The sequence below is a fragment of the Vidua macroura genome, chromosome 13 (genome assembly GCF_024509145.1).
Source record: "Vidua macroura isolate BioBank_ID:100142 chromosome 13, ASM2450914v1, whole genome shotgun sequence".
NCBI lineage: Eukaryota > Metazoa > Chordata > Aves > Passeriformes > Viduidae > Vidua > Vidua macroura.
In genome coordinates this window covers 18,942,039-18,966,126 of record NC_071583.1, presented here as the reverse complement: position 1 = coordinate 18,966,126, position 24,088 = coordinate 18,942,039, and the positions used below count along the sequence as shown (strand labels likewise).

The window sequence follows — 24,088 nt, the reverse complement described above, 5'->3', positions numbered from 1 at the left end:
ATGGCATCTTTGTTTATTTCCCTTGTATTGCCTAAAGCCTCAGCACAAATGATCAGCAGAGGATGAAAGAAGCACCTCTGGCCCACTCAGCTGACCCTCAATTCCCAGAGATTTGGGGCTTTTTCCTTCTCCCCACGTCCCCCCTGAGCTGGTTTGCACTGGAGCGGGGGACAGCTCCAGGTTCCCATTTGGAGAATAAAAAAGGAAGGAAAAAAAGCAAGAGGAACACACACATAAAAAAAATTTAAACTGTAATTGCCAAATTCTGCATCAACAAATGCCAGCGAGGCCAGCTGTTGATAAAGTGTTGAAAACCCAAACCAAAATAACATGAAATGGTTTCAGTGCAGCATCAGAAGACTCTGATTTCCAGATCATCTTACAACCCACTCCAGAAATTCAAACAAAATGTTGTCTTGTACCACATTGCCTGATTATTTCCCAAGCCACAAAGTTCCAGATGCTTTCTTCAAGAGGAATAAAACCAAACAAATGAGTGTCATCACAGGCAGCTATTGCAGCAGTTCTGAGTGGCAATGCAAAGCCCAAATGGTTCATTTTCTCTAGATTAATATTCATTACCATAGAAATATGTAAAAAAAATTACTTGGCTGTGGAGAACGACATTCAAAAGTTCAAACAAAAGAGAAATAACAAGTTCTAGTTTTAATGAGCAATGTAGAGGAATGAAGACAGGGAAAACTGCTCACAGGGTTGCTACACTCAGAAAAATATGCCATATAAACTTACAAGTCTGACACATTAGTTCTTGCCCCAAAATGAAATGTTCTTTTTTTTTCTATGGACTGCAGTTAACAATGCACCCAAAAGTCCTGCTTTTTTGAAATAAATTACAGCAAATCTCAAGTTTGAAGGATCTCTTAAGGGTCATTGTGTCCCACACCCTTCTCCTCACTGCTGCCTAAAACTGAACCACACCCTAAAACCATCATCCAGGTGCTCCTTGGACTCTGTCAGGCTCATCTGTGTTCTTTTTCTGTCTGTAGAGCACTGGGAATCAGTGTTAGCTCAGGTACCTGAAGATCACAAGTCACAACCACTGATTTTGGCTGAGTTCAAAGCTCTGCAGTGCCCAGTGCATCACCTCCAAAGACAACAAACACTGTGAGTGCACCAGAAAGGACTGGAGGGAAAACAAACCATGAAAGTCACTCCTGCACTTTCAGAGCTGTTCAGTGTCTTTGCAAGCATTTAATCTCTCTGAGAGCTCCAGCTGGGCAGCTGAAAAATGACCACTGTCCCATCTGAGCACCCTCCAGCTCACCATCACAGTGATTTCACCTGTCCCACCTCCCCTGAAAGCTGCCAAAATGGCTCTTGGAGTAGGCAGTAAATGGGAAAAGGGAATTGTGTGTCCCAGACCCTGTTTTACAGGCACAGGAAGCAGGTTTAGCACTGCTGTTTGCACTTACCATCTCCTTGTGGTTTGGGTAGAACGTCTGCTCGATCAGAGGGAACTTCTCTGGGCCCAAGGTTTTGTAGACAGACACCAGCTGGGCAAACTGCAAAACAAAGCAGAGCAAAACAAAGCTCAGGAGAGAAACCACACTGTGCCCAGATGAGCTCCTGCTCAGGACATTTTGCTTCTTGTCTTGGGTGTTTGATAAACTCAGCAGATCGAGATCTCTCCTCCTCCTCACACAACTCTTTAATCCACCCAAGCTGTGACTTTATGTACAGACCAACACACAAAAACACCTTGAAAAGGTAAACCCTCCCAGGTACAGGAACTGAAATACATAGGGTACATCTGGATTTCAGATAGCTCATTGCTGTGTGTTTGAAGATGATTCTGTGATGATAAAATCATTATAATTTTGCCACTTCTGTAATCTTAAACTTAAAGCCCAGGCATATTTTCCATTCATTTAGTGGCTGGCACCTCCCTGACATTGATTTGGCAGTGTTGGCAAAGAGATAAAAGTAACTGTGCCATGCTAACAGGGCAGGTGAGGAACAAACTGCAGAGGTTTCATCTCCCAGGCCACAGCCATGAGCCATTCCCACATGGCCATCCTTGGATGGGGGTGATTTAAACTGCTCCCTGTTCTGCCATTCCTGTTCATGTTTTCTATAGAATATTCTGATATAACACGTGGTCATCCTTGGATGGGGGTGATTTAAACTGCTCCCTGTTCTGCCATTCCTGTTCATGTTTTCTATAGAATATTCTGATATAACACGTGGCCATCCTTGGATGGGGGTGATTTAAACTGCTCCCTGTTCTGCCATTCCTGTTCATGTTTTCTATAGAATATTCTGATATAACACGTGGTCATCCTTGGATGGGGGTGATTTAAACTGCTCCCTGTTCTGCCATTCCTGTTCATGTTTTCTATAGAATATTCTGATATAACACGTGGTCATCCTTGGATGGGGGTGATTTAAACTGCTCCCTGTTCTGCCATTCCTGTTCATGTTTTCTATAGAATATTCTGATATAACACGTGGCCATCCTTGAATGGGGGTGATTTAAACTGTTCCCTGTTCTGCCATTCCTGTTCATGTTTTCTATAGAATATTCTGATATAACACGTGGCCATCCTTGCCCCATCCCCAAAGATGGGGGTGATTTAAACTGCTCCATGTTATGCCAATCTTATTCATGTTTTTTACAGAATATTCTGATGTAACACCATGTGTTAAATCAGAGTATTCTTGCCCCACCACCAAAGATGAGGATGATTTAAACTGCTCCCTGTTATGCCATTCCTATTCATGATTTTATAGAATATTCTGACATAATATTCTTTTAAAGCTCCCGTGACACGTCCTGCCTACCTGTACTCTGGACTGCAGCAGCTTCAGACAGAACATTTACATTAAAACAAGAGAACTCTTTATTAACTAGAGATGGAGCTGGGGCTCTTCTGTCTCTGTGCTGAGCAGATAACTCTCCTCTGGTAACAGTTGGGAAAGGAAATCCCTCCTGAGCCCGGGCTGAGGTTTCCAGGGAGCAGGAGGCCTCTGGCAGCCCAAGGCCAGAGCTGTTCCAGGGCTCCAAAGCTCTGGCTCGGCCGTGCCTGTGATGTGTTCAGCTGTCACCGTGCCAACATGGGACATAAACAACTCAGCACAACACTGAATAGTGGGATTTGCTGCTTGCAAACAGCACAAAAAGCACAGAACAATAGAACTCTGTCCATAATGCAGATAAAATACCTACTCTGAGGAGAGGCTCAGGGGCAGGGAGAGCAAAAACTGTTTAAAGGGGAAAAAAGCCCTGTGAAAGCCTTGCTGGCATTTCCAGCTGGCAGAGAGGACTTGTTTAATTTAGTGGTGTTTACTTAGGTTTGGTAAAATGCATCTTTAAATTTGGAAGGCCGGTGGAAAATTCTTTAATGATGAGCAGTCTTCACCAAAAGCCTAAGGAATTGTAGTTGGGTTGTGTGCTGTGCAAATCAGGCCTCAAGGAGAGGAAATATTATCACAGCTACCAAAATAAGGTGGTTTGTGAATAGGATTCCTGACAACTTACCCAATATTTCAGTTCTGATCCAAGAGCCAAATTTCTAATTCCACACGAAAATACTGACCATTAAATACATGATTTCTGCCAAGCAATTGTTAGGTTAAAATAAATCTATTTCCCTATCTTTAAGTAAAAACCTCCAAAGAAAAAAATAAAATCATATGACTGTGTTTCCTATGATTCTTTGCCGACTTTCTTTTCCATTTTCACTGTAAGGGAGCAAAAGACACTGAGAAAATGGCATTTTTTTGTAGGGGTTGTGGCATTCGTACAAGAGATAAGAATGCTGTAATTGAGATTAATTGCTGGCAAATGCTTGTTTAAAATAACCCCTATATAAGTGGTTTATGTTTTTATGTTATTTTATAACTTAAAATAACATGGTATCAACCATAAACAACAGACATCTATCACTCCAAAGTGTCCTCTAATCCAGTAATTCAGCTGGGAAATTCAGGTAGGAAAAGCAGGTTCCAGTTTTTGAGGCAAAAGAGAGAAATGTCTCAAACTGCCACAGCTGGGGGAGGATTTATCCTTTACCCTGCTGAGATGCTGCTTCACCTCTGTGTCTACAAATCTGGGACCCTCTTGTCACTCATTTCTCCCCCAAAATGCAACCTGATACATTCAGCCCCAATTCACACAAAATTTCAGCATTTTAATTGTACATCCATAAATTGCCATCAATCTTTTTTTTTTATTTTCCCTGATTGCTGCTGGGCTATTTATAAAGAAGAATTTCATTTAAGTTTTAATGACCTTCTATCAATTTTTAAGTGGGATTTGGACTATATATTTTTTATATTTTCCTTTTCAGCAGCTGAACACCAGTCCTGGGCAGGAGCATCATCTTTTTAGATAAAAAAATTACTGAATTATCTAATCCAATGTCAAATGTTTACAGACATGGCATGTTCACGAAATAGAAAATATTAACAGAGCCACTGAAGTATTTTACATGGATATCAAAACCCATAATCATCTAAAAGCCCCCCAACTCCTAGAGCTTAGAATTTCAGCAGAAGTCATGTTTACATCTTAAGAAAAAAAACCAAGAAAGTGGAAAAATGTTCTCAGTTTAGCAAGCTGAATTTACTTCTCTTTTGCAATTTTGCATCTCCTTTTCAGTCCCCAGGTACATGTGTTTACAGTTTGCAGATTATTATTTTAAAAGGAAAATGGTTGGGTTTTTTAGCATTTGTTGTAATGTCAGCTCTTTTCTAGTCAGGATAAAATCCTTCCACACCCAGGCCAGGACTGTTCCTTTATAACAGAACAGGACAGTGACAGCTGTGCTTTTTCTCCTCTCCAACAAGGTGTGACACAGAGGAGAAATATTTAGTCAAAAAAAACATTTATTCCCTTTGATTTCATATCAGATCTTTCTGGGGTGTCACCATCCCAAGACTGGAACTCTAAATTTGGCTGCACAGATTGTGCTGTAACCAACCAGGAGCTACCAAAAATCCCTTTGCTGTCTCCATAAAGAGAAAGATAATTCCCTTGCTTATCACCCTCGAGGAGCTAAAATGTGCTTCATTACATCTCTGCCACCTCTGAGAGGCTGGGGTTTGTTCCTGAGCAAGCCACACCAGCTCCTCCCTTGAAGATAACCCTTGAAGATATGATATTAAATTCCTGCAGATGGTGCCACCTCTAATTCCAGCAAGCTGCTAATCCCTCTTGCCAGCTGCAGGATTTGTGGCACTGCCCGTTCCCGTGGGGAATTTCCTGGGATGCTGAGCAGGATTTTAACTCAAGGAACTGCATCTCCTTTGCCTGTTCCCTGCTCAGGCAGGACCCCTGGGCTGTGGGTTTCACTGAACCTGTTCTGTCAGAGATTTCCCTCTTTTGCAGGTTCATTAGCTGCCCTCTTTACAAGCTGAGAGCTCCAGCTGGCCATCTAGTGCTTCCTGGGAACTGAAACAATACCCAGATTCCCTGGGTAGTCTGCTACACCCACCCAGAGCAGCTGGCATTCTCTAGGAGCTGAGAAATGGGAAAACTTGGATGGGTGCACACTTCTTCAACCTGTCTGTCATTAAAAAAAAAACACTTTCAGCTGAGATTTAACTCATCTCTGGCTGCTCTAAGGTGTGGGCTGATCCTAAGAGTGAAGAAATTCCATGAAATATCACTTTTCCTCTGGATGTCCATCGATTAACTTGCCTCCTTTTTAAATGCATTAATGAGGTTCAGAATTTGAGACTGAAATTCCTGAAGTTATTTTTTCCAATTTTCCAGTGTGATCCCAGTGCTCACCAGGGATGGAGGCCTCTGCAATGGGATTTTCCCTTTCAGTGCACAAAGGGAAGGTCCCTTTGCCCCACAGTGACCTGCACAGGGCCCCTGAGGGTCTGCAGCTTTGGAAAGCTGAAAGATGAGCTGGTTTGAGTTATGGGCTGCTTATGTTACAATTTTAGGGAATTAACAAAGAAAATGACACATTGACTTCTTCATCTCTTCAGATGGCACCAGGAAAAATGACCCCAAGTCAATTTTTAGGCTGAAATGTCCCTTTTCAGGCTGAGGCTCAGAAATGTGGCTGTCATTCCATAAAGGCTGGGTTATCTTGTAAGAATGAGAGATGTTCAAGAGCACGAAGCACAAAGAGGGGTCCTTGGAGGCCAACAAACTGAGACACAAACATTTGAGATGCTTCAGAGGGAGGAGGAATGAAGCAGTTGAGTGGAAAGGGCTGGAAGGATACATTTGACACACGCTCTCTGGGAGTCAATCAACTTTGGCCAAGGTTTTTCACTATATCTGCATTTTAAACACAGTGTCTGTTTTAATGTTACTGCATTTTTAATATTATTATTACCTGGGAAGCATCTGTGTTACCTTTTTGTGCCGTCCACGTGCTTCTTTGTTGAAATTGGTGAACATTTCTTGTGTTACACTTTAGCACACCCTGAGTGCTTTTCCAGAGGGCTGAGTTCCCACACACTTGATACCTCACAGGAGAATGGAGGGGAGCAGGCTCTGACTGCAGCTGACACCCTCCTCTTCAGCAGGAGCTGACACAGCTCCATGCAAGTATTCAAACTCCCAGAGTCAACCCAGACCTTGAGACAGCCACTGAAGGGTGAAACAGCTCCCACAAATCAGTTTGGGTGCACGAGCAGAGTGCAGAGGAGATGGGAACTGGCAACAGAGCTCGGTGCTCCTCCAGTGGCTTTCTGTCAGTGATGAAGAGAGAGAGATGGGGATTTGGTGTGATGGTCAAAGAATCCCAATTTATTGTGGAGTACAACTGCTTATATTCTTATTCTAGGAAGACTAGTAATGTTTTACTACAGTGACTGGGTTAATCATCACATAAACAAATTTATACATTTTAAACATCTCTTGCTTGCAGAAGTCTGATGTGATTTTGTTTTTCCTGGTAAACCCCTCTGGTTGAATCTTCTTGCAGTCTTGATTTAATCCTCAAAGTTCTGTTTGCTCTTGCCAAGGCATCCTGTTATCAATTCTCTTATGCTAATAAGGTCCACAGTCCCTCATCTGGCTTCTGCCCCAATGTCCCAATGGTTTTCCAGCAGGACCCAAAGCCAAAGACAGGACAGTGGGTCTGGGAATGCAAGGATTGCTTCCATGGACCCTGCACGGTGAGTTTTGTACTGCAGGTGAGGTGTTCCCTGAGGCTTTGCAGCCCAGCCTGCACAAGAGCCCCAGAGGGGATCACCCCAAGGTGATTTCTGCCTCTCCCAGATGGAGAGAGGCAATTTTTTTCATTTTCCCCTCAAGCCCTGCCCTGGGATCAGCAGCATCTCCTCCTTGTCTTTGACTGCAGCTGATATTTCCTGATTTCCTCACCTCTTTTCCTTTTAGCTCCCTCCTGGCCCTCTGGGGCTCTTGCAGCCCCTCCAGAGATGGGGCTGCTCAGCCCCTGTGGGGTGTGCTGCCCTTCCCAGAGGCATTTGGGCTGTCTGCTCCAGCTCTCCAGAATTTCCGAGGGCATTTTCTGGGCTCCAGCACCTCCCCTGCAGCATGAGAACTGCAATCCGAGAGGACCAGCTCTGGCGCTGCTAATCACCATGTCATTAACTGCTGGAATATTTTCACATGAGAATTACAGCTGATGAGATGCAAACCATTAAGAGCTTCTACAGGATGCAAAAAAAAAAAAAAAAAAAAAAAAAAAAGAAGTCTTAAATCTAATCCCATCTAATCTAATCTTAAATCTAAACCTCATGCCCTTGGAAGAACTGAACTGCATGAACTGGCTTACAAGTTACCAGAATGCATCCATGAGAGAAAAAAAAAGTTTTCTACAACAGTTGGAAAAACAGGATTTAAAAAAAAATCCCAAAGAACCAGAAAATGGTCACAGTCAGAGACATAAAAACATCTCCTGGCTTGCAGGGTTGGGCAAGAAGGCATCTGGCAAGGAGAGACACCTTGGCTGGTGGAAGAGGCACTGACAAAATGTGTAAACAGTGAGGAAAGTGAGATTTAAGGAAGACATGCAGATTAAAATGAAGGAAAACAGCCTATGAGCATAAAAGTGTAGAACACAGATCAAGACATGCCTGGTATAAAAGAATTAGCAAAAGGTAATACCATGAGGCCTAGATTGAGAGGCCTTCTGGAGCCCATTATTTTTGATTGAAAATTTAGAGAAGGAGAAAAAAATTATGGAAGTGAGAGGCTCTGGGGACCCCTTCCTGGGTGCTCTTCCAGCAGTGAGAAAATGCACTTTATTCCACTGTTATGGGAACAGGGAGTTCAGTGCTCTGACCAGGGAAACATTTGTGCTGTTGTTTATTTTGACGGCCTTGTGCTTAAGCACTTCTCAGAAGGGTTTGGGGTTCATGGCAACAGAAAGAGAATTTCTTGTTTGTGGGGCTTTTTACAGATGAGGTCCAGTTCAAATAGGAGTTTTCCATAAAAATACTGAGTTAAGGAAACTTGTAGAGGAAGGAATCAGTGGTGGATTTCCAGGTGGATTTCCATGATAGATTTCAAGGGTAGGTTTCCAGGGTGGAGATTTACAGGGTGGGTTTCCATGGCAGAATTTCATGGTGGATTTCCATGGTAGATTTTCATAGTGGGTGTCCAGGGTAGGTTTCAAGGGTGGAGATTTCCAGGGTGGATTTCCAGGGTAGATTTCCATGGTAGATTTCCAGGGTGGATTTCCAGGGTGGAGATTTCCAGTGTGGAGATTCCCAGGGTGGATTTCCAGGGTGGGTTTCCATGGTGGTTTTCCATGGTAAATTTCCAGGGTGGAGATTTCCAGGGTGGATTTCCATGTTGGAATTCCGTAGTGGATTTCCAGGGTGAAGATTTCTAGTGTGGATTTCCAGTGTGGGTTTCTAGGATGGGTTTCCAGAGTGGATTTCCAGGGTGGATTTCCATGGTGGGTTTTCCATGGTGAATTTCCATGGTGGGTTTTCCATGGTGGGTTTCCATGGTGGATTTCCATGGTGGGTTTTCCATGGTGGGTTTTCCATGGTGGGTTTCCATGGTGGATTTCCAGGGTGGAGATTTCCAGGGTGGGTTTCCATGGTGGATTTCCATGGTGGGTTTCGATGGTGGGTTTCCATGGCGGGTTTCCATGGTGGATTTCCAGGGTGGATTTCCATGGTGGGTTTCCATGGTGGATTTCCAGGGTGGAGATTTCCAGGGTAGAGATTTCCATGTTGGACTTCCATAGAGCATTTGCATGGTGGGTTTCCATGGTGGAGATTCCCAGGGTGGAGATTCCCAGGGTGGGTTTCCATGGTGGATTTCCAGGGTGCAATGCCACTCCTCAGACACCACCAGCCAACCTCTGCTAGGCCCAGCAGCAAAAGCCAAAGGACTCCTTGGGGTGGCTGATACCCAAACAGGGATTTCACAGCATTTTAAACTGAACCACCCACTAAAAACACCTCAGAGAGCAGGGGTGGTGCTCACACACCCCAAAAAAGAAACCAGGACACTTTGCACCCATGTCAGAGGGGGCTGGAGCTGAGGATGGAAGTGGAATATCCAGGAATGTCAGAGGGGAATGGCAGTGCTGGTGGGAGCTGTGGAGATGGTGTGGGAGAACTGCACTGGAGGAGAGGAACAGGATGGGGAGGGGGTTGCCCTGGTGGAACCATCACAACATGAGGGATTTTCCTGGATGGGCGACAGATTCTTGTGTCAGGAAGGGAAGTGTCACACCCCTGATCCTCCTCAGCTCTGAGTCACCCCAGTCACACATTGAAGAAGCAGATATAACCTAGATTTTAACTGAAAAAAATGATTTCCTAACATAATTTAATAGGATATATAACACACAGGTTTCCTTTGTAATTACACATTAAGATTGCACAAGAAATCAAACTTAATTTCCATAATTTGGCCTTCAGGTGTGGATATTTGCCTTAACCAAGCACAAAAAGAGTTTCTGAGTCTCTCCTGTAGCAGAACCAGCAGACAATACAAAGGACTTGAACCCCAGCTTTACAGTCCTGTTTTGAATATTAACTTTACAGCCTCTGTTTGAAAACAGTTTCTTCCACTAGAAGTTAAGAATCAATTAAAAAGTCCATTTGAATTTCCTGCCCCTAGAAATGCCCAATGCAATGAAAGTCTGTAATGGATGTCAAGATTTCCCACTGCTGCTTTTTAGTGCAGAGAACAGGGCAGAGTGGCAACAACCTACTACAAAATTCAAGAATGTAGTCAAAAATTCTATTTTTGCTTTAAATGATCCTGATGGCAGTAAATGCTGCTCAAAGCAAAATACTCCCTTACTCAGTTTATATATAAAGCACTTGAGAGTGCAAGCAAGAATTGGTAAATACAGAGCTGAGAGAATTATTGGCTGTATGGAACAGAAAAATCATCACCACAGTGAGATTTATTTATTATTTAAGGATGACTAGTTTTTTTTTTTTTTTTTTTTTTTTTTTTTTTTTGTTTGTTTGTTTGTTTTGTTTTGTTTTGTTTTGTTTTGTTTTGTTTTGTTTTGTTTTCTTTTCTTTTCTTTTCTTTTCTTTTCTTTTCTTTTCTTTTCTTTTCTTTTATAACTAGGAATTTCAAGTGACCTTACTTGTTTTAGGAAAGCAAAATTAGCAAGGAAGGCTGGAATATTCCCTTCCTATTCCAAGACTAGATTAAACTAAACCAGCTCTATAAAGAGGTGCAAAGAGCAAACACACTACTGGGTTTAATGCATTTAGATTTCTAGTTGTGCATTTAAACTTATAATTGTATTTATGAATTCTGCTCCAGTTCATTGTTCAAACCGGGTATTAAATTGTCTTTTGACGAAAAAGCTTACAAAGTTTTCACCTTCCCTCTGACACATTTTTGTGGATTTACTTTCAGCTCTCACACGACAAATCCATCAACATGTTGTGCTCTAAGCGGCAGACTGAGCAAAGAGATTTTTCTGGCTGACAGAGAATTAAAACAGGGTTTTTTTTTATGCAGGTTTTTTTGTTCTTAAGAAAGTTCTGCTTGGAGGAAAAGCACCTGTTTGTTCGTTCTCTGGCTGCCCTGGAGATGCACAGGCCTCTGACTTCACTTGAAATCTGTAAATCCAATACCCTTCTGTAAATCCAAAATCCTGGGCATAAAGGCCACAGAACTGGCCACTGAGGCAAATATTTGCTGTTGGGCACATGGAATTTGTTACAGAGACTGCCACACGTCACCACATGGGCTGCTCCAGCCCTGCCACCCATGTCCTGGTGTCTCAGGAAGCAACTCTGCCCTGCCTGGGAGAGAAGGCAGCTCCTGCTCCAGCCCTGGGGCAGGGAAAGGAAATTCAGCAGCTTCCTGCAGTGAGAGGGCAGGAAAAGGTCCCTGCACCCCTCTGGCTGCCCTGCCTTCACCTGTCAGTGAGATCAATCCTGCCTGAGTGGTTGAAACTGGAAAGTTCAATGCTGGCCCCAGGTTTGATCTAATGGAATACATAAAACTGACTGACATTCATCACGATGGCAGACATTAAATCTGAGTGTCCCTAAATGTCTTCCCTATCTGAGCTGCACCCACATTGCAGGTCAGCATTCTCCAGCCTCGACCTTTAAGAAAATCCCCTCTGGCATTTAAAAGAGAGCAATGACCAGCCAAATTCTATCCCATTGCTCAGCATTATTGTACAAATTTGACTTTTGCTAACAAGCACAGGATTTTCTTACAGTGAAATAAACATTTAGAATTTCTTTTTTTAAACCCAGCATGGAATAGCACTGAAAATCTCCCAGATTTACAGCAAATAGGTTTTTCAAAATGCCTCTCTTCTTGCACACATTCATTTTGTTTGTTGTTTGCTCTCCAGAAGATGCTTTGACACAAAATTGAATCTCCTCTGCGTGGTTGTGTCTCCCATTAGCATAGCTTCAATAATTTGTGTCAACAGGAAGCTGGAAGGAACAGAGCTCATCTCTTTTTTTCTGCTCCTCCCTGCAGAGTCCCGACAAATGTCCTGCCAGTGCTCCAATCTGTTGCTCAAGATTTTTAAAGTATAACTGGGAGTGGAAAAAGCACAGGAGACCAACTTGGAGCAGCAACACAGAAGAGAAAACAAGGTGGGGAAGAGCACTAGAAAGCATCAAATAGCAAGAAAGGGCAGTTAAAACAGACCTTCCAAGAAAGCAAGGTAAAAATAGAGAAGTTAAATGTCCAGTTAGAGCAGAAAGATGAAGACAGAGAAGTAGAAAAGCATCTGCAAAAGAAATGCAAAGCAGAATACAGCACATGAAGTCACAGAGTTGTGTAAGCCTGGCAAGAGGAGCAAAACAAGGAAAATATCAACAAACTTGCAAAAAAGTGTTTGGCTGTCTGCTCCCAAACTGAAGAAAAAGAAACAAACAACAACTGTGAGATTTCCAATACTACCAGGTTTGACAAGAAAAGCCATACCCAGCCTTCCCTTGCAATGGCTGTGGCTGAGCAAGATCAACTTTGGCATAACCGAGTGTCCTGTGGCACTTCTCTAACATTTTAAAGCTTCTTTCAATTTATATATTTATATAGCAACGAATTCCTACAATGGGGCACAGTGGGACATCTGAAGATGTTTCAGCACAAATGGGTTCCCATCTGGAGCTCTGTGTGAAGAACACCAGGACCTTGCAGCTCTCTTCACACACTCCAGGTATCGCTGCCTCCCTCTCTGCCAGCTCTGGCCCAGAAAACCCTTCCTGCCTGCTTCCTCTGTTCCCATGTCCCTGCAGTGCTGGAGCAGAGTGCCAGGAGTGCACTTTGATGGGGCCAAGCTGCTCAGCACCAGCTCCCATCCCTGCACCAGCTGCCTCTCACAGGCTGGGGCAGCTCTGCCCAAGCTCAGCCCACCTGGGCTTCCCAAATCCCTCTGGGACTCCTGTCACCAGATGACACAAGGAAAAACCATGCACCACAGCTATGGTCAGGATGAAGAGACTAATTTATTTCCTCTGACTCCAATCTTTTATAGTTCTCAAAAGGTGCCAGTGGATTGGGGGGTGAACGTGCCACCTCTCCAACGACACTGGATAAACTACCTGTACATCAAATTTCTCCGCCTCTATGAAAGAATGCAAAACAACAGGTTGTTTACAGAAAGTTGTGTGGGAAAGTTCTCTACAAGAATGTAAACTCAGAAGGCTTTAGAAAACTCTTAAAAATCAGAGCAACAGACTCCCTCCACTTGCTCTTTCCTAAATACAGACCCTTCCACCACCCTGGCAACAGCCAGTGAGGGTCACAGTGCCCAGTTAGGGGGGTTGTGCCCCCTCCTTCTGCAGAGTGAATGTGTGATTAAGGCACCAGCAGATCCTTGAAGCCTCCACAGCACCCCTGCAGCCCCCAGGAGAACAGATGTGCAGCCAGCTGGGGCTGGGATGCTTTTCCTCTGCCCTAAAGGAGCCAGAACGGGTTCCTTTACATATCCTGATATTATCATGGAGCTGGACTGGTTTTGTGAGGGTTTTCAGTTGAGTACAGCTGCTGTGCACAAGTGCAGCAGTTCTGGAGTCTCTGCAGGCCTGGAAGGTTTATCAGTGTCAGAAAGAACCTGGAAGCACCAGCCCAGCCCCGGTAATGCCTGTAATTATCACACTGCAGCCAGGCTGAGCTGAAATAAAACCCAACCCTTTTTTTCCTATCTACAGCAGCCTTGGACATTGAACCTTGCAGCCCCTGACAATTAAATCAGAGTTTGCCTGTCTGGTGTCACTCAACTCCACTTCCCTGCCTGACTCCACTTATCAGCAAGCTGCTGGACACAGTGGGGTGGGCAGGGAATAAAGTGGGGTGTTGCAAAAATACTGCACCCCTATCACCAATATTTGCAACTGAAGCTAAACTCCAGCAGGGTTCAATTGAAGGAAACCCTTCAGCAGGCAAGTTTCACATCAATCATTACAAGAATCGTGCAAATGGATGCATGAAGGAAGAATATTTTTTTTTTTTTTAATTCAACACAGGACACTGGCAAATCACATTTTGTATTTTTTGATACATGTTGTTTTGTTGGGTTTCCTAAATATTATTTCCCCAGTCTAAATAATGGGATTTTACCTAATGCTGCAAGCTCTGATATCGTCTCCACATTTTGCAGTTCCTTTTGGCTTTCACACATCTCCACAGAACCACAGACTCACTGGGGCTGGAAAAGCCCTCTAGGATCACCAAGACCAGGAACTAACCATGAACTTCTAAGTCCACCATTCACCCTTGTCCTTAAGTTCCACATCCACGTGGAACTTAAATCTTAAATCCCTCCAGGGACAATGACATCATTTGCACAAAGCTCCTAAGCCCAGCTAAGGGAAGCCTCCCTTATTTCCTGAATTACATTCTCTAAAGGAAAACAGATAATTTAAATGATATCAAATATTAACTTTGGATAATTAATGATGCTCTTTTTTTCCCCTCTTTACTTTTTCTTTTCCTAAATGCTTTACAGCAGGATCTGCACCCCATTAAACACAAGTAAAACTGTGAGGTGAATTTGGAATCCTACAAGGACAGGGGATGTTTTTGCCTCACCTTAACTCAGTGTAGCTGTAAATTGAGCCAGGTAAAATTCTAGTCCTGTTTGATGGGGTTATTTCATTTCCAAGACAATTCCTTTGCAACATGAGCCTGCACTGAGACTTTCTAATGTTTTTATAATAATTCTTCAAGGAGGGCACGAACCTTAAAACGATTCCTCTACAGTTGTGTGAGCTCAGCAATAAAGAACTCAGCCTTTATTTATAAAAGCCATGCTTTCCCCCCAGCTTTCTGACATCCTTACTAGCATTTAAGTGAAATCCATCTCGAGCCAGGGCTGTGAATTTTCCATGAGCTAAGTGTTACCACAGAAGTGAAATAACTCGAGTGCTGTAACAACCCCACAGAAAGAACACGTTTCAGAACACAAACATCTCACCACACACACTCATTCCAACATTTCCTTCCACCTGGCTGCTCACAGCCCAGCTTCTCGCAGGGCTGTGCAGTGCTCTGAACTGCTGCTGTGCATTTGGAGGAGCTGTGTGCATGCCCTGACTCCAGGGAATACTGGCTTTAAGTCCTGTTCTCAGTACATTCCTGGCCATCGTCCCACACCCCACCTTTCAATAATACACCTCAAACACAGGTTTTTTACACTGTTTTTACACGGATCAAACACAGATTTGTTCACTGTCTATTGGCAAGTGCACAGAAAGCCAGAGTACAAAAAGAGCTTTCCTGCAACATTAAGGGCAGGTGCTGCAGTTTGTGGCACAGGGTGTGAATCTGCCCTCAGAGCTGAAAAGATGTTCTACATCTGGAGCTGTGTGCTCCTAAAACACCAAACACCTGACATGGTGAAGAGCATTCATTTAAAACCCAAAGGCCTTGTGTGTTGAGTTCTAGCTCTCTTTTATTTGAGAGCCCTTCTATAACCAGTCTCACCTCGCTGACTTCCCCTCCTAGCAGATCTACACTACTCCTAATTTTCCTCTGATATAAGGAAGATTCTCATGTTCTCATGTTCCCATGAAATTATTGAGTTGCCCACAGCTAACTCAATAATTTCCCATCCTTTTAAGTCCCATTCCATTGCACACCCCCTTTTCTTCCCCTGCTGTTATCAAAGTTGTAATTCCCTTCTGCCACTCCACATTTTACCTGCAGGAAAGTCAATCTATTTTTCATGAATTAATAAAGATTGTTACTTAATGGCTTTTTGTAGCATTCTGCTTCCCCATTTTCCATGGGGCTTTTGCACTTGAAATGTTTGTAGAGAGAACTTCCACACAAATATCAGGGCACTGGTGTTGACAAAGGGATTGTGCAGGAAGAAATCCCTACCAGGCTCTGAAGAGGGGGTTAATCGATGCCAAATCCAAGCATGTCCATGGCCATGCAAGGGCACAGAGGTTTTTGCCTTTCGTTTTAGCAGGCAGTAGCAGATTGAGAAGTTCATTCCCAGGCATCCACAACAATTTTCAGCAGGGATTTCACCCAGGCAGGGAGCACACACCAGATTGGTCCAACCAAACAAGGCAGAGGATGATGTTGGCAAAACCAACAGTGCTTGGATTCTGCTGCAACATCTGAGCATCCATGAAGTTGGCTGAGTTAAGGGATTTTTACCCCTCAGGGTATCTATTCTGGAATGGCTTTTCAGAAGCAAGGAATATCCTGAGTAGGAAGGGACCCACGAGGGGCATTGAAGTCCAACTCCTGGCCCCGCACAGAACATCCCAAAAATCCCCCCATGAGTTCTTCCACTGTTTTCCTCTCCCAAATCTGATGAAGATTTCATGCTGCTCTGGGATATACACAGTGGTCTCTACATCTCCCAGCGCCACCACCTACACAAGGCAGGATATTCAAGTTTGAAAGCCAAACAAAGCCCCTGGTGTTTGTACAGAAATTATTTCTGTGCTCACACCAAAAGCTCACACTCCTCACTAGGACCCACCCGAAGGGCACTGATAAAGTGATAAGGACACAGATATGGCAGTCAAGGAGGAATTATTCCTTTACTTTTTATTGCATATAAATGCTACTGGCTTTGCCTCCCCACCCAGCTTTATTGCATCCAGTGAATCAAAGCACTGGGAAATGCCACACAGCTGGAAAATGTGATGCACTAAAATAATGAATTCAGCAATGTACAGTGTGTACTGAGAAGTTGTAAATGCTCTATCAATTATTTATTCCACCCCTGCAGCAGTTTACTGCAGCATAAAAGGATAATAAAATGAGCTGCAAGAGGTATATGTTAAAAACTGCTGACAATTGCTTGGAGGGATTTTCATAGTAAGTATTAAAAAATTAACATCTTCAAGGCAATAAAAAGTATTTTAGTAAAACTTCCTCGCAGTGTGAAAAATATTGACAACTGTTCTTTTCTTACCCAGATACCAGAGGAAAAAATGAAATTTTGGCTATTTATAATAAGTGGGATTTTTTAAAGTTGTTTTAGCTGTTGGACAGTGGAATTGTAGGAGCAGGGACTGCGCCGTGGATCAGCCCCTTTTACAGCAGGATATTTTAACTTGTTGCTGCTAATATTTAGCTCTTCGTGAATCAAAAAGATCACCAAATTCCACCTCCATTTCTACAAAACTTGTCAAGAAAAAGGGCATTGGCTTTTCCACTGAAACTGGCAAAGATCAGTGGCTCTCCAGGGCACCTCAGTGCTCCAGGGGTAACTGAAAGGACCAACCCCTACCGCAGAGGCACAGGGTTATGAAAAGGGCTTTCAAATGAGGAAACGAGTCCCTTCAGATTGCCTTGCTAAAGCATAGCCCCAAAAATTTCACAGGAATGAGGAAAACACTGGCTAGAGCCTGTTCAAATTATGTTCAAAGCCACAAATATGAGAAATATTCTCAGCTTGCTTTTCCCAGACAAATTGTGAATAAACACTTCCCTCACTTGAGGAAGCGTGTTAGCAGTGGGGAGGCTTTCCGTTGGATGCCTCACTTATTTCTCTATTTGTACTACAAAGATTTTTCCTCTCTGTCTCCATACTGGCTCTTTGAAAAGAAAAAAAAAATTATTGAAATATCTTAATTTGGTTTTTAATCCTTCCACTGTTTCACTGCTCAGCGAGGGAAGTTTGATAATCAATGTTCATGAAGGGGATTGAAACACACAATGCAGCAGCTGAAATGCCAGGCCCAGGAAATTTCCAGGTGCAGTGATGTAGCTTTTATGTTTTTAAATCCAGTTTAGGATTTAGCTTTTATGTTTTTCAAATCCTGTACTGCATTAGGATATAACTTTAATACTCCATACAGAGTGTTAGTTACTGCTTTCAGGTTTTATTCAGACACAACAATTCCTCTCTGGGCCTGAATCTCAAGGACACCTCACTGCCTCAGGCCCCAAAAAGTATAAACAGAAGTGAGCTGGGGGAGCAAACTGGGGGTAAATGACTTCATCACCTGCAGCTGGAACTGGAGCATTAACCCCTGATGTGTAAATGGCCCAGACTGAGAATTGTGTGAAAAACTCGTGTCCATGGCCCAGCTCGGGTGCAGCCTCTGGAGGCTGTGCCTGCCCAAGCTGTGCCTGCTGAGGGCTTTGATAAATACCCACTTTATTCTCTTAACCTTGCCTGCCCTCTGCTCTAGGGGCCCTCCAAGGCAGCAGCAGCAGCACTCACCACCCAGGGCTTGTCACAGAAGTTGTAGATGGACTCGAGGGAGTTGACGCTGGGGATGCCGGCGTACTGCATGCCGATGATCAGGTTGCGGAAATCCTCGTTCTCCGCCATGCTGTAGGAGTGCTGCCGCACCAGCACGAAGTCGGGCCGGAACGACCTGCCAAAAAACACCCACAGTGCTGACAGCCCACCAGCAAACTGGCTCTCCTTCAACAGCAAAACCTGCAGAGGCGGGAAAATGGCTGGTGGCGGAGTAGGGAAGGGCTGGAAGAACACGCAAAGCAAAGGGGAATGACACAAGCTGGAAAGAGCCATGATGGCTTTGTGAAAAACATTCAAAGCAAAGAGAAATGACAAAAGATGGAAAGAGCAATGATGGCTTCATGAAAAACACTCAAAGCAAAGGGAAAAAATGGAAAGAGCCATGATGGCTTTGTGAAAAACACTCAGACCAAAGGGAAATTATAAAAGATGGAAAGAGCCACAATGGCTTAAGGAAAAATACTCAAACCAAAGGGAAAAAATGGAAAGAGCCATGATGGCTTCATGAAAAACACTCAAACCAAAGGGAGATGACAAAAGATGGAAAGAGCCATAATGGCTCTATGAAAAACACTCAAACCAAAGGGAGATGACAAAAGATGGAAAGAGCCATCATGGCTCTATGAAAAACACTCAAACCAAAGGGAAATGAGAAAAGATGGAAAGAGCCATGATAGCTTCATGAAAATCTGCAACACCCTTAATCTGTTCAGCATCCCCTCAATAATGGGGTTCTATTAAGAGGAGAGAGAAATTGCCATAGATTTCAGGGTGTTTTCCTGCTGACAGATAAATCCCATCTATAACCTCTAGGTATGTCCTTAGTTTGTGTTCTCCATTTTCTGAGCATCGACAAGCAAAACTAAAGCAGGAAAATCAAAGGGCTCTGCCACAAACTTGGGCTTTTGGGGAACAATTTTTTTTTTTTCCACAATTATTGTCAGGCTGTTTTAAGGACAGTAAGGGATGAAGCAGCCACATTGCCGGCAAATGGAATCAGACCATAATGGAGAGAATCACAACCGAACTTTTGATCAAGAGACTTGTCAAAATGAATTTTTTGACTTACAGCTGCATTTCCCCCTTTTCTCTCTGGTATCTGACCAGCATTTCCCCCACTGCTCCCTGTGGTTTCCTGCCTATCACCCTGCACCTTTGCCAACAATCTGACACCATCTTCACCTTACTCCAACCCTGACATTTTGTTACTGGAGAAGGTTATGGAAAATAGAAAACACAAACCAACAGGACAAAGCCTTCAGAACAGGGGCGATCCACTCTTAAATTTGATTGTTGAAAGAGTCTTTTCTGCATTCCAATTTTATAGGGGGGAAAAAAACCCTGACTAGCTTGAAGATTTCAGCTTCCTAAAAGAGGTATAACTGCAGGGTAAATTAAATTAGCATAGTAAATTGGTGAAATTATTTGCATGCCTTGAATAAATATAAGCTGTTTACTGGAGTGAGATACTCTGAAGATTACAAAATTATTCTGAATTCTCAGTCTGGTAGAACCAACAAGACAATTAAAACCCATGTTAAAATTGCTTTAGCAGTTCGGAGATCCCAGCTTGGATGCAGCAGTCCAAGTAGATTAGATGGACTCTTGAATTTCAAATTGCAGGATCATAGAAGTGTTTGGGTTGGAAGAGAGCTTTTAGAGCTCATTTTCTTTTCTAGTGGAAGGCATCTCATGGACATCTTCCACTGTCCCAGGGTGCTCCAAACCCGGCCTTGGACACTGCCAGGGATGGGGCAGCCACAGCTGTTCTGGACACCCCATGCCAGTGTTTCACCACTGCCACTGTAAAAATAACTAAAAACCCCAAATCTGCACGATTTGGCAAAAGCAACATTAAGGATTTCCTGTCAAGAGTTGTTGAAGTGGCACTGAAGCTCAGTGAGCAAAACCTGTAAAGAAATCCCTGCCTTTAAACAGGATTCCTGAAGAATATCTGCAGCACAGCTCTGAGATGTGATCTAGGTTTCATGGGGGCGCCGAGAGTTTGGAACATGCAAATCCAATTTACTGGCCCAGGCAGAATATAGCACTTAGAGGATTAATGATGTCTTTATCGCTGGTATTAATGGAGGCATGGGACTGTTTTTGGGTTAAGAATGATTTATTGTTCAGATAAATATTAGTTTTAGAAGCTGTGAGATTTATGAGAGTAAGTAGCTGGTTATAGTTTAAGAGTAGTTACAAGTTTTTTGTTTTAAGGTAATATATAACTTTTTAGCTTAATAGATAAGGTTTGCTATAAGGTTTATTTTGTTTTTCTGACTTATTATTTTTATTTAATTTTGTTGTGCTGTAGATATTTTTGTTTAATAGGTTTTTGTTATATTTTTATATATATGTTCCTATTATAATTTTTAAACTTTTAGCTTATTCTATATGGCCACACCCTTATATTATAAACTCTTCATATTTTATTAATATAGTTTTTTACTTGAGATATATTTTTTCTTACAGTTATAGAAACATAAGTTTATTATTTCTTGTTTAATATTTGTGTATTTTATTTTCAAATTAATTTAAGCTTTTTCTGAGATTGTAGATCAAACTCTTCAGTGTCTGTAGAAGTTTTCTGTTTTTCCAATTCCCACATGCCTTCATTAAAATTGCAGATCCCTCAGTGAAAGAAAGAGGCAACTTTTGTTTATTAAAATAAGGAGGATAAGACATCCCAGACAGCACTGTGGTTTCAAATAAAAGAACAGAAAGTGTCCTCTCTAAGACCAATTTAATGAAACAATTGGGGAATGGAGGGAATGTACTTTTTAAAAATTAAAAATAAAGAAATACAGTTTGCTTTGCAAAAGCCCCTCAAAGGAATATGATACATTCCCATAATTGTTCTAGGTCTGTAATTAATGCTGGATGGAGTGACTGCATACTGAAGGAGGCCAGGAGGAAAATTTTAATCGTGGCTACAGAATCAAGATACAAAAATCTCAGCATTATGTTACAGAAAATATAATTTTTCATGGTATGATCTTCATTCACAAAAAACAAACAAGTCAGTGCCTGTTAAATATTGTTTTCCTCCTAAACTAAGCCAAACCAGCAACATTTTGTTATGATTTTGCTAATTAATAATTTTCTCATAAATCTGTGATACAAGGTCACTTTAGGCCTCAAATTGATAACAAATATCTCCAATTATCACAGAAACAGAGAATTGCTGTCCCATCATGCCTGCACCTCCCTCTCACACCACAAGCCACGTCCCCAGGCATCTCACACCAGATTTAAGGGAAAATTATCAGCTCCAGGTAGTTCTATTTGGGTAAATAAATTACCCATAAAACCATAATATTGTTATCTCATTCTCAGAGTTATCTGATAGCACAAAGGTCCTTTTTTTCCTAAGACAAGCAGCACTTTTCCCAAGTTTTCTCACGACCTGCAAATCTTTGGAGATGTTATTTTCTGGAGGTTCCCAGCCCTCATTTTCTCCTGACATGTTTTGATGGTAACTTGGCCTTGATACTTTTTAAAATACTTTTTGGAATAGTCAAGAAAAGCCACTAGGGAGCAGCCATCAAGATTTCTTGGCTCCAAAACTTCCATCATTGGGTAAAAAATTCCACCAACCCTAAGAAAAATCAAATCTCTTACTCTTCTAAGGAAATAATCTTGCGGGTTTGGCACAAGATCATTGTTTTTGTATTAAACTGCAATATTTTTAAAACATGCCAGAGATTAAAGAATCGGAATTTTGAAGCATAAACTTATTTTTAATATTTTTTCCTGGAGTTTTTTGTTGGTTTTTTTTGTCTTGTTTTGTTTTCTGATTGCATGTTTGTATGTTTGGTTGGTTTTTTTACATGAATGAGTAGACATATTCAAATCTTTCATTGGGAGATATGTTCTGCAAACCATGAAGGTCTGGGACATGCTTGTGTGGCTCTGCCTTTATATTCAATTTTTCAGCCAAACAACTGCTACACTTCACTTACACATAAATGCACCAGCTAAAATAGGAGCAATTCTCACAATTTAAATAAAAATTGGATGTAATTTTGCTAATTATTTTGCCAATATAATAATTTTGATGCTATAACTTTTCTAATACTACCTTAATTTTTTTTTCTCTGTCCTGTTTTCTCCCCTCACATTTATGAGGCTGTTGATGTCCTCACTGAAAAAAACCAAATTAAATTTACCCTGCCTTCATTGGCATCATCCTTTGTAGACAAAACAGCTGTTGGGAAATCTGAGGTGTTTAAACCCAAATGTTTCAAACAGGCTGAAATATTCCAGGAACTGCCCTGAGAGGGTGTTATGACTTGGTCTGTTTCAATAGAAAATATTCCATGTCAGAAATAAATTCTGCTATTCTGGGAAAGTCTGGCAGGTACAAAATCACCAAATTTGGGTCCTTCTGTAGCAAACATTAAACCCAAATCAATAACCCCAACTCTCAACCATGTATTCTTTATTCTGGACTTCCTTCCCTTAATAAATCCATTTTCCCCATGATTAAAATGTCAAGATGTGTCCCCCCTGTCACAGAAAGGTTGTCACAAATCAGGTATTTTATTTTCCACTCTCCCTGAGGGGCATCACTCAAAATCCACAAACACAGCCAAAGCACTCAGCACCTTCCCCATCCACACATGATGCCAGTTATTGCTTTTTGCTGATATTCCATTGAGTTTTTCTTACCTGACAACTTTTGTGCCATTTCGAATTACTTGGATATCAACTGCATAATTGCCATCAGCATGGGCTATCAAGTTGATTTCTGAAAATTCTGCCTATGAAGAAAAGACTCCCATTAGTCAGTCTGGTTTATTTTACCTTTGTTTTCCAAGTCCCTAATTTTCAGCTTTAGGAACTGAAGTGCTGACTATCTACATTTGAAATAAAATGAGCACCAAGAGGGCATTGATCCAGCACAATTTGTCAAGTATAACACATCACATTTGAAAAGGTTTTAATCCAAAGAGAGCAAAAGGTAAAAAAAAATGTTGTGAAAATGGATTGTGAGGCAGTAGCAAGTGGATTTACTCCTCCATGTCTGCATAGAAATGCAGGGATTATATTTTTGCTTTGCACAATGTTATCAAAGAGATTAATACAGGCTAAACATTGACATAAAGTTTTGAAGAAAATAGTACAAAAGCAGAATTAAAATAATATTTTCTTATAGAATTTAGTGTCTCCTCATGCTGCTCACCCCTTTTGATTTTCTTTATGTGCATTTACTCTTCTTTTAAAACGACCTGGTGCTAATGAGCAATTGTCTCACAAAATTCTCAATTAAAATGTTTTTTCAAAAGTCTTCTCACCCTGGAAATGTGGAATTTAAAGGGAGCTGCTCCCATACTCTGAATCTGCAGTGATTTGAAAGGAAAGGACAGGATGTTTTACATTTATCCCCAGCCTTTCACCAGCTTAGTCTCTCAAGGCACTTCACAATAACATCACCCAGCAGAAGAATTGAAATGCAGCCAGCTGTCTCCTGGTGGATAAATAAAAGTGTCTTTGCTGTCCCGGGGAAAGCACAGAATAGAGAGTGGCACAATCCTCGTTAGTCTGCTCCTGAAAAATGGAATTATTGCAAGTGTCCCTCGGGCAGACCTGGGAGCATTTCCCACCCTGGTGCTCAGGGAAGGGAGGGCTGAGCTGCTCCTGCGCTGCTGCAGCTCAGCACTGCACTCAGCCGTGGTCTCATTAAACCCAGGCAGCCTCAGCCCTCCTGGGATCGCTGGGACAGCGCTCCCAAGCTGAGTGCAAATCAGTGCAAACGGGCAGAGAGTGAGATATCTCTGTAGCTCTGCAAATGTCAGACTCAATCGCCTCCCAGGCTGAGAACGGGTATCTCCAATTAACAAATCATTCTAAAAGCTTAGTGTGTGATAGAAGACATTGTCTGTTGAGAAAGGCAGCGTAAAAATGAAATGATTACTGCTGCAATAAATGGCATTAGCAGCAGCACACTGCAGTAGTTGTTATTTGTATGCTGCTGAGCAACAAAAGGA

The 24,088-nt window shown here is 42.2% G+C and overlaps 1 protein-coding gene across 1 annotated transcript in view; it reads right to left on the bottom strand.

The window, feature by feature from the left end:
- The window catches only part of SYN2 (synapsin II), a 166,704-nt gene that overhangs the window by 79,827 nt on the left and 62,789 nt on the right, over window positions 1–24,088 (bottom strand). Inside the window, exons 3-5 of the mRNA XM_053989344.1 lie at window positions 22,770–22,861; window positions 18,054–18,210; window positions 1,434–1,523 (exon numbers count right to left, since the gene is read on the bottom strand). Of these exons, the coding sequence (XP_053845319.1) occupies window positions 1,434–1,523; window positions 18,054–18,210; window positions 22,770–22,861 (339 nt within the window). The remainder of the gene's footprint in view (window positions 1–1,433; window positions 1,524–18,053; window positions 18,211–22,769; window positions 22,862–24,088) is intronic.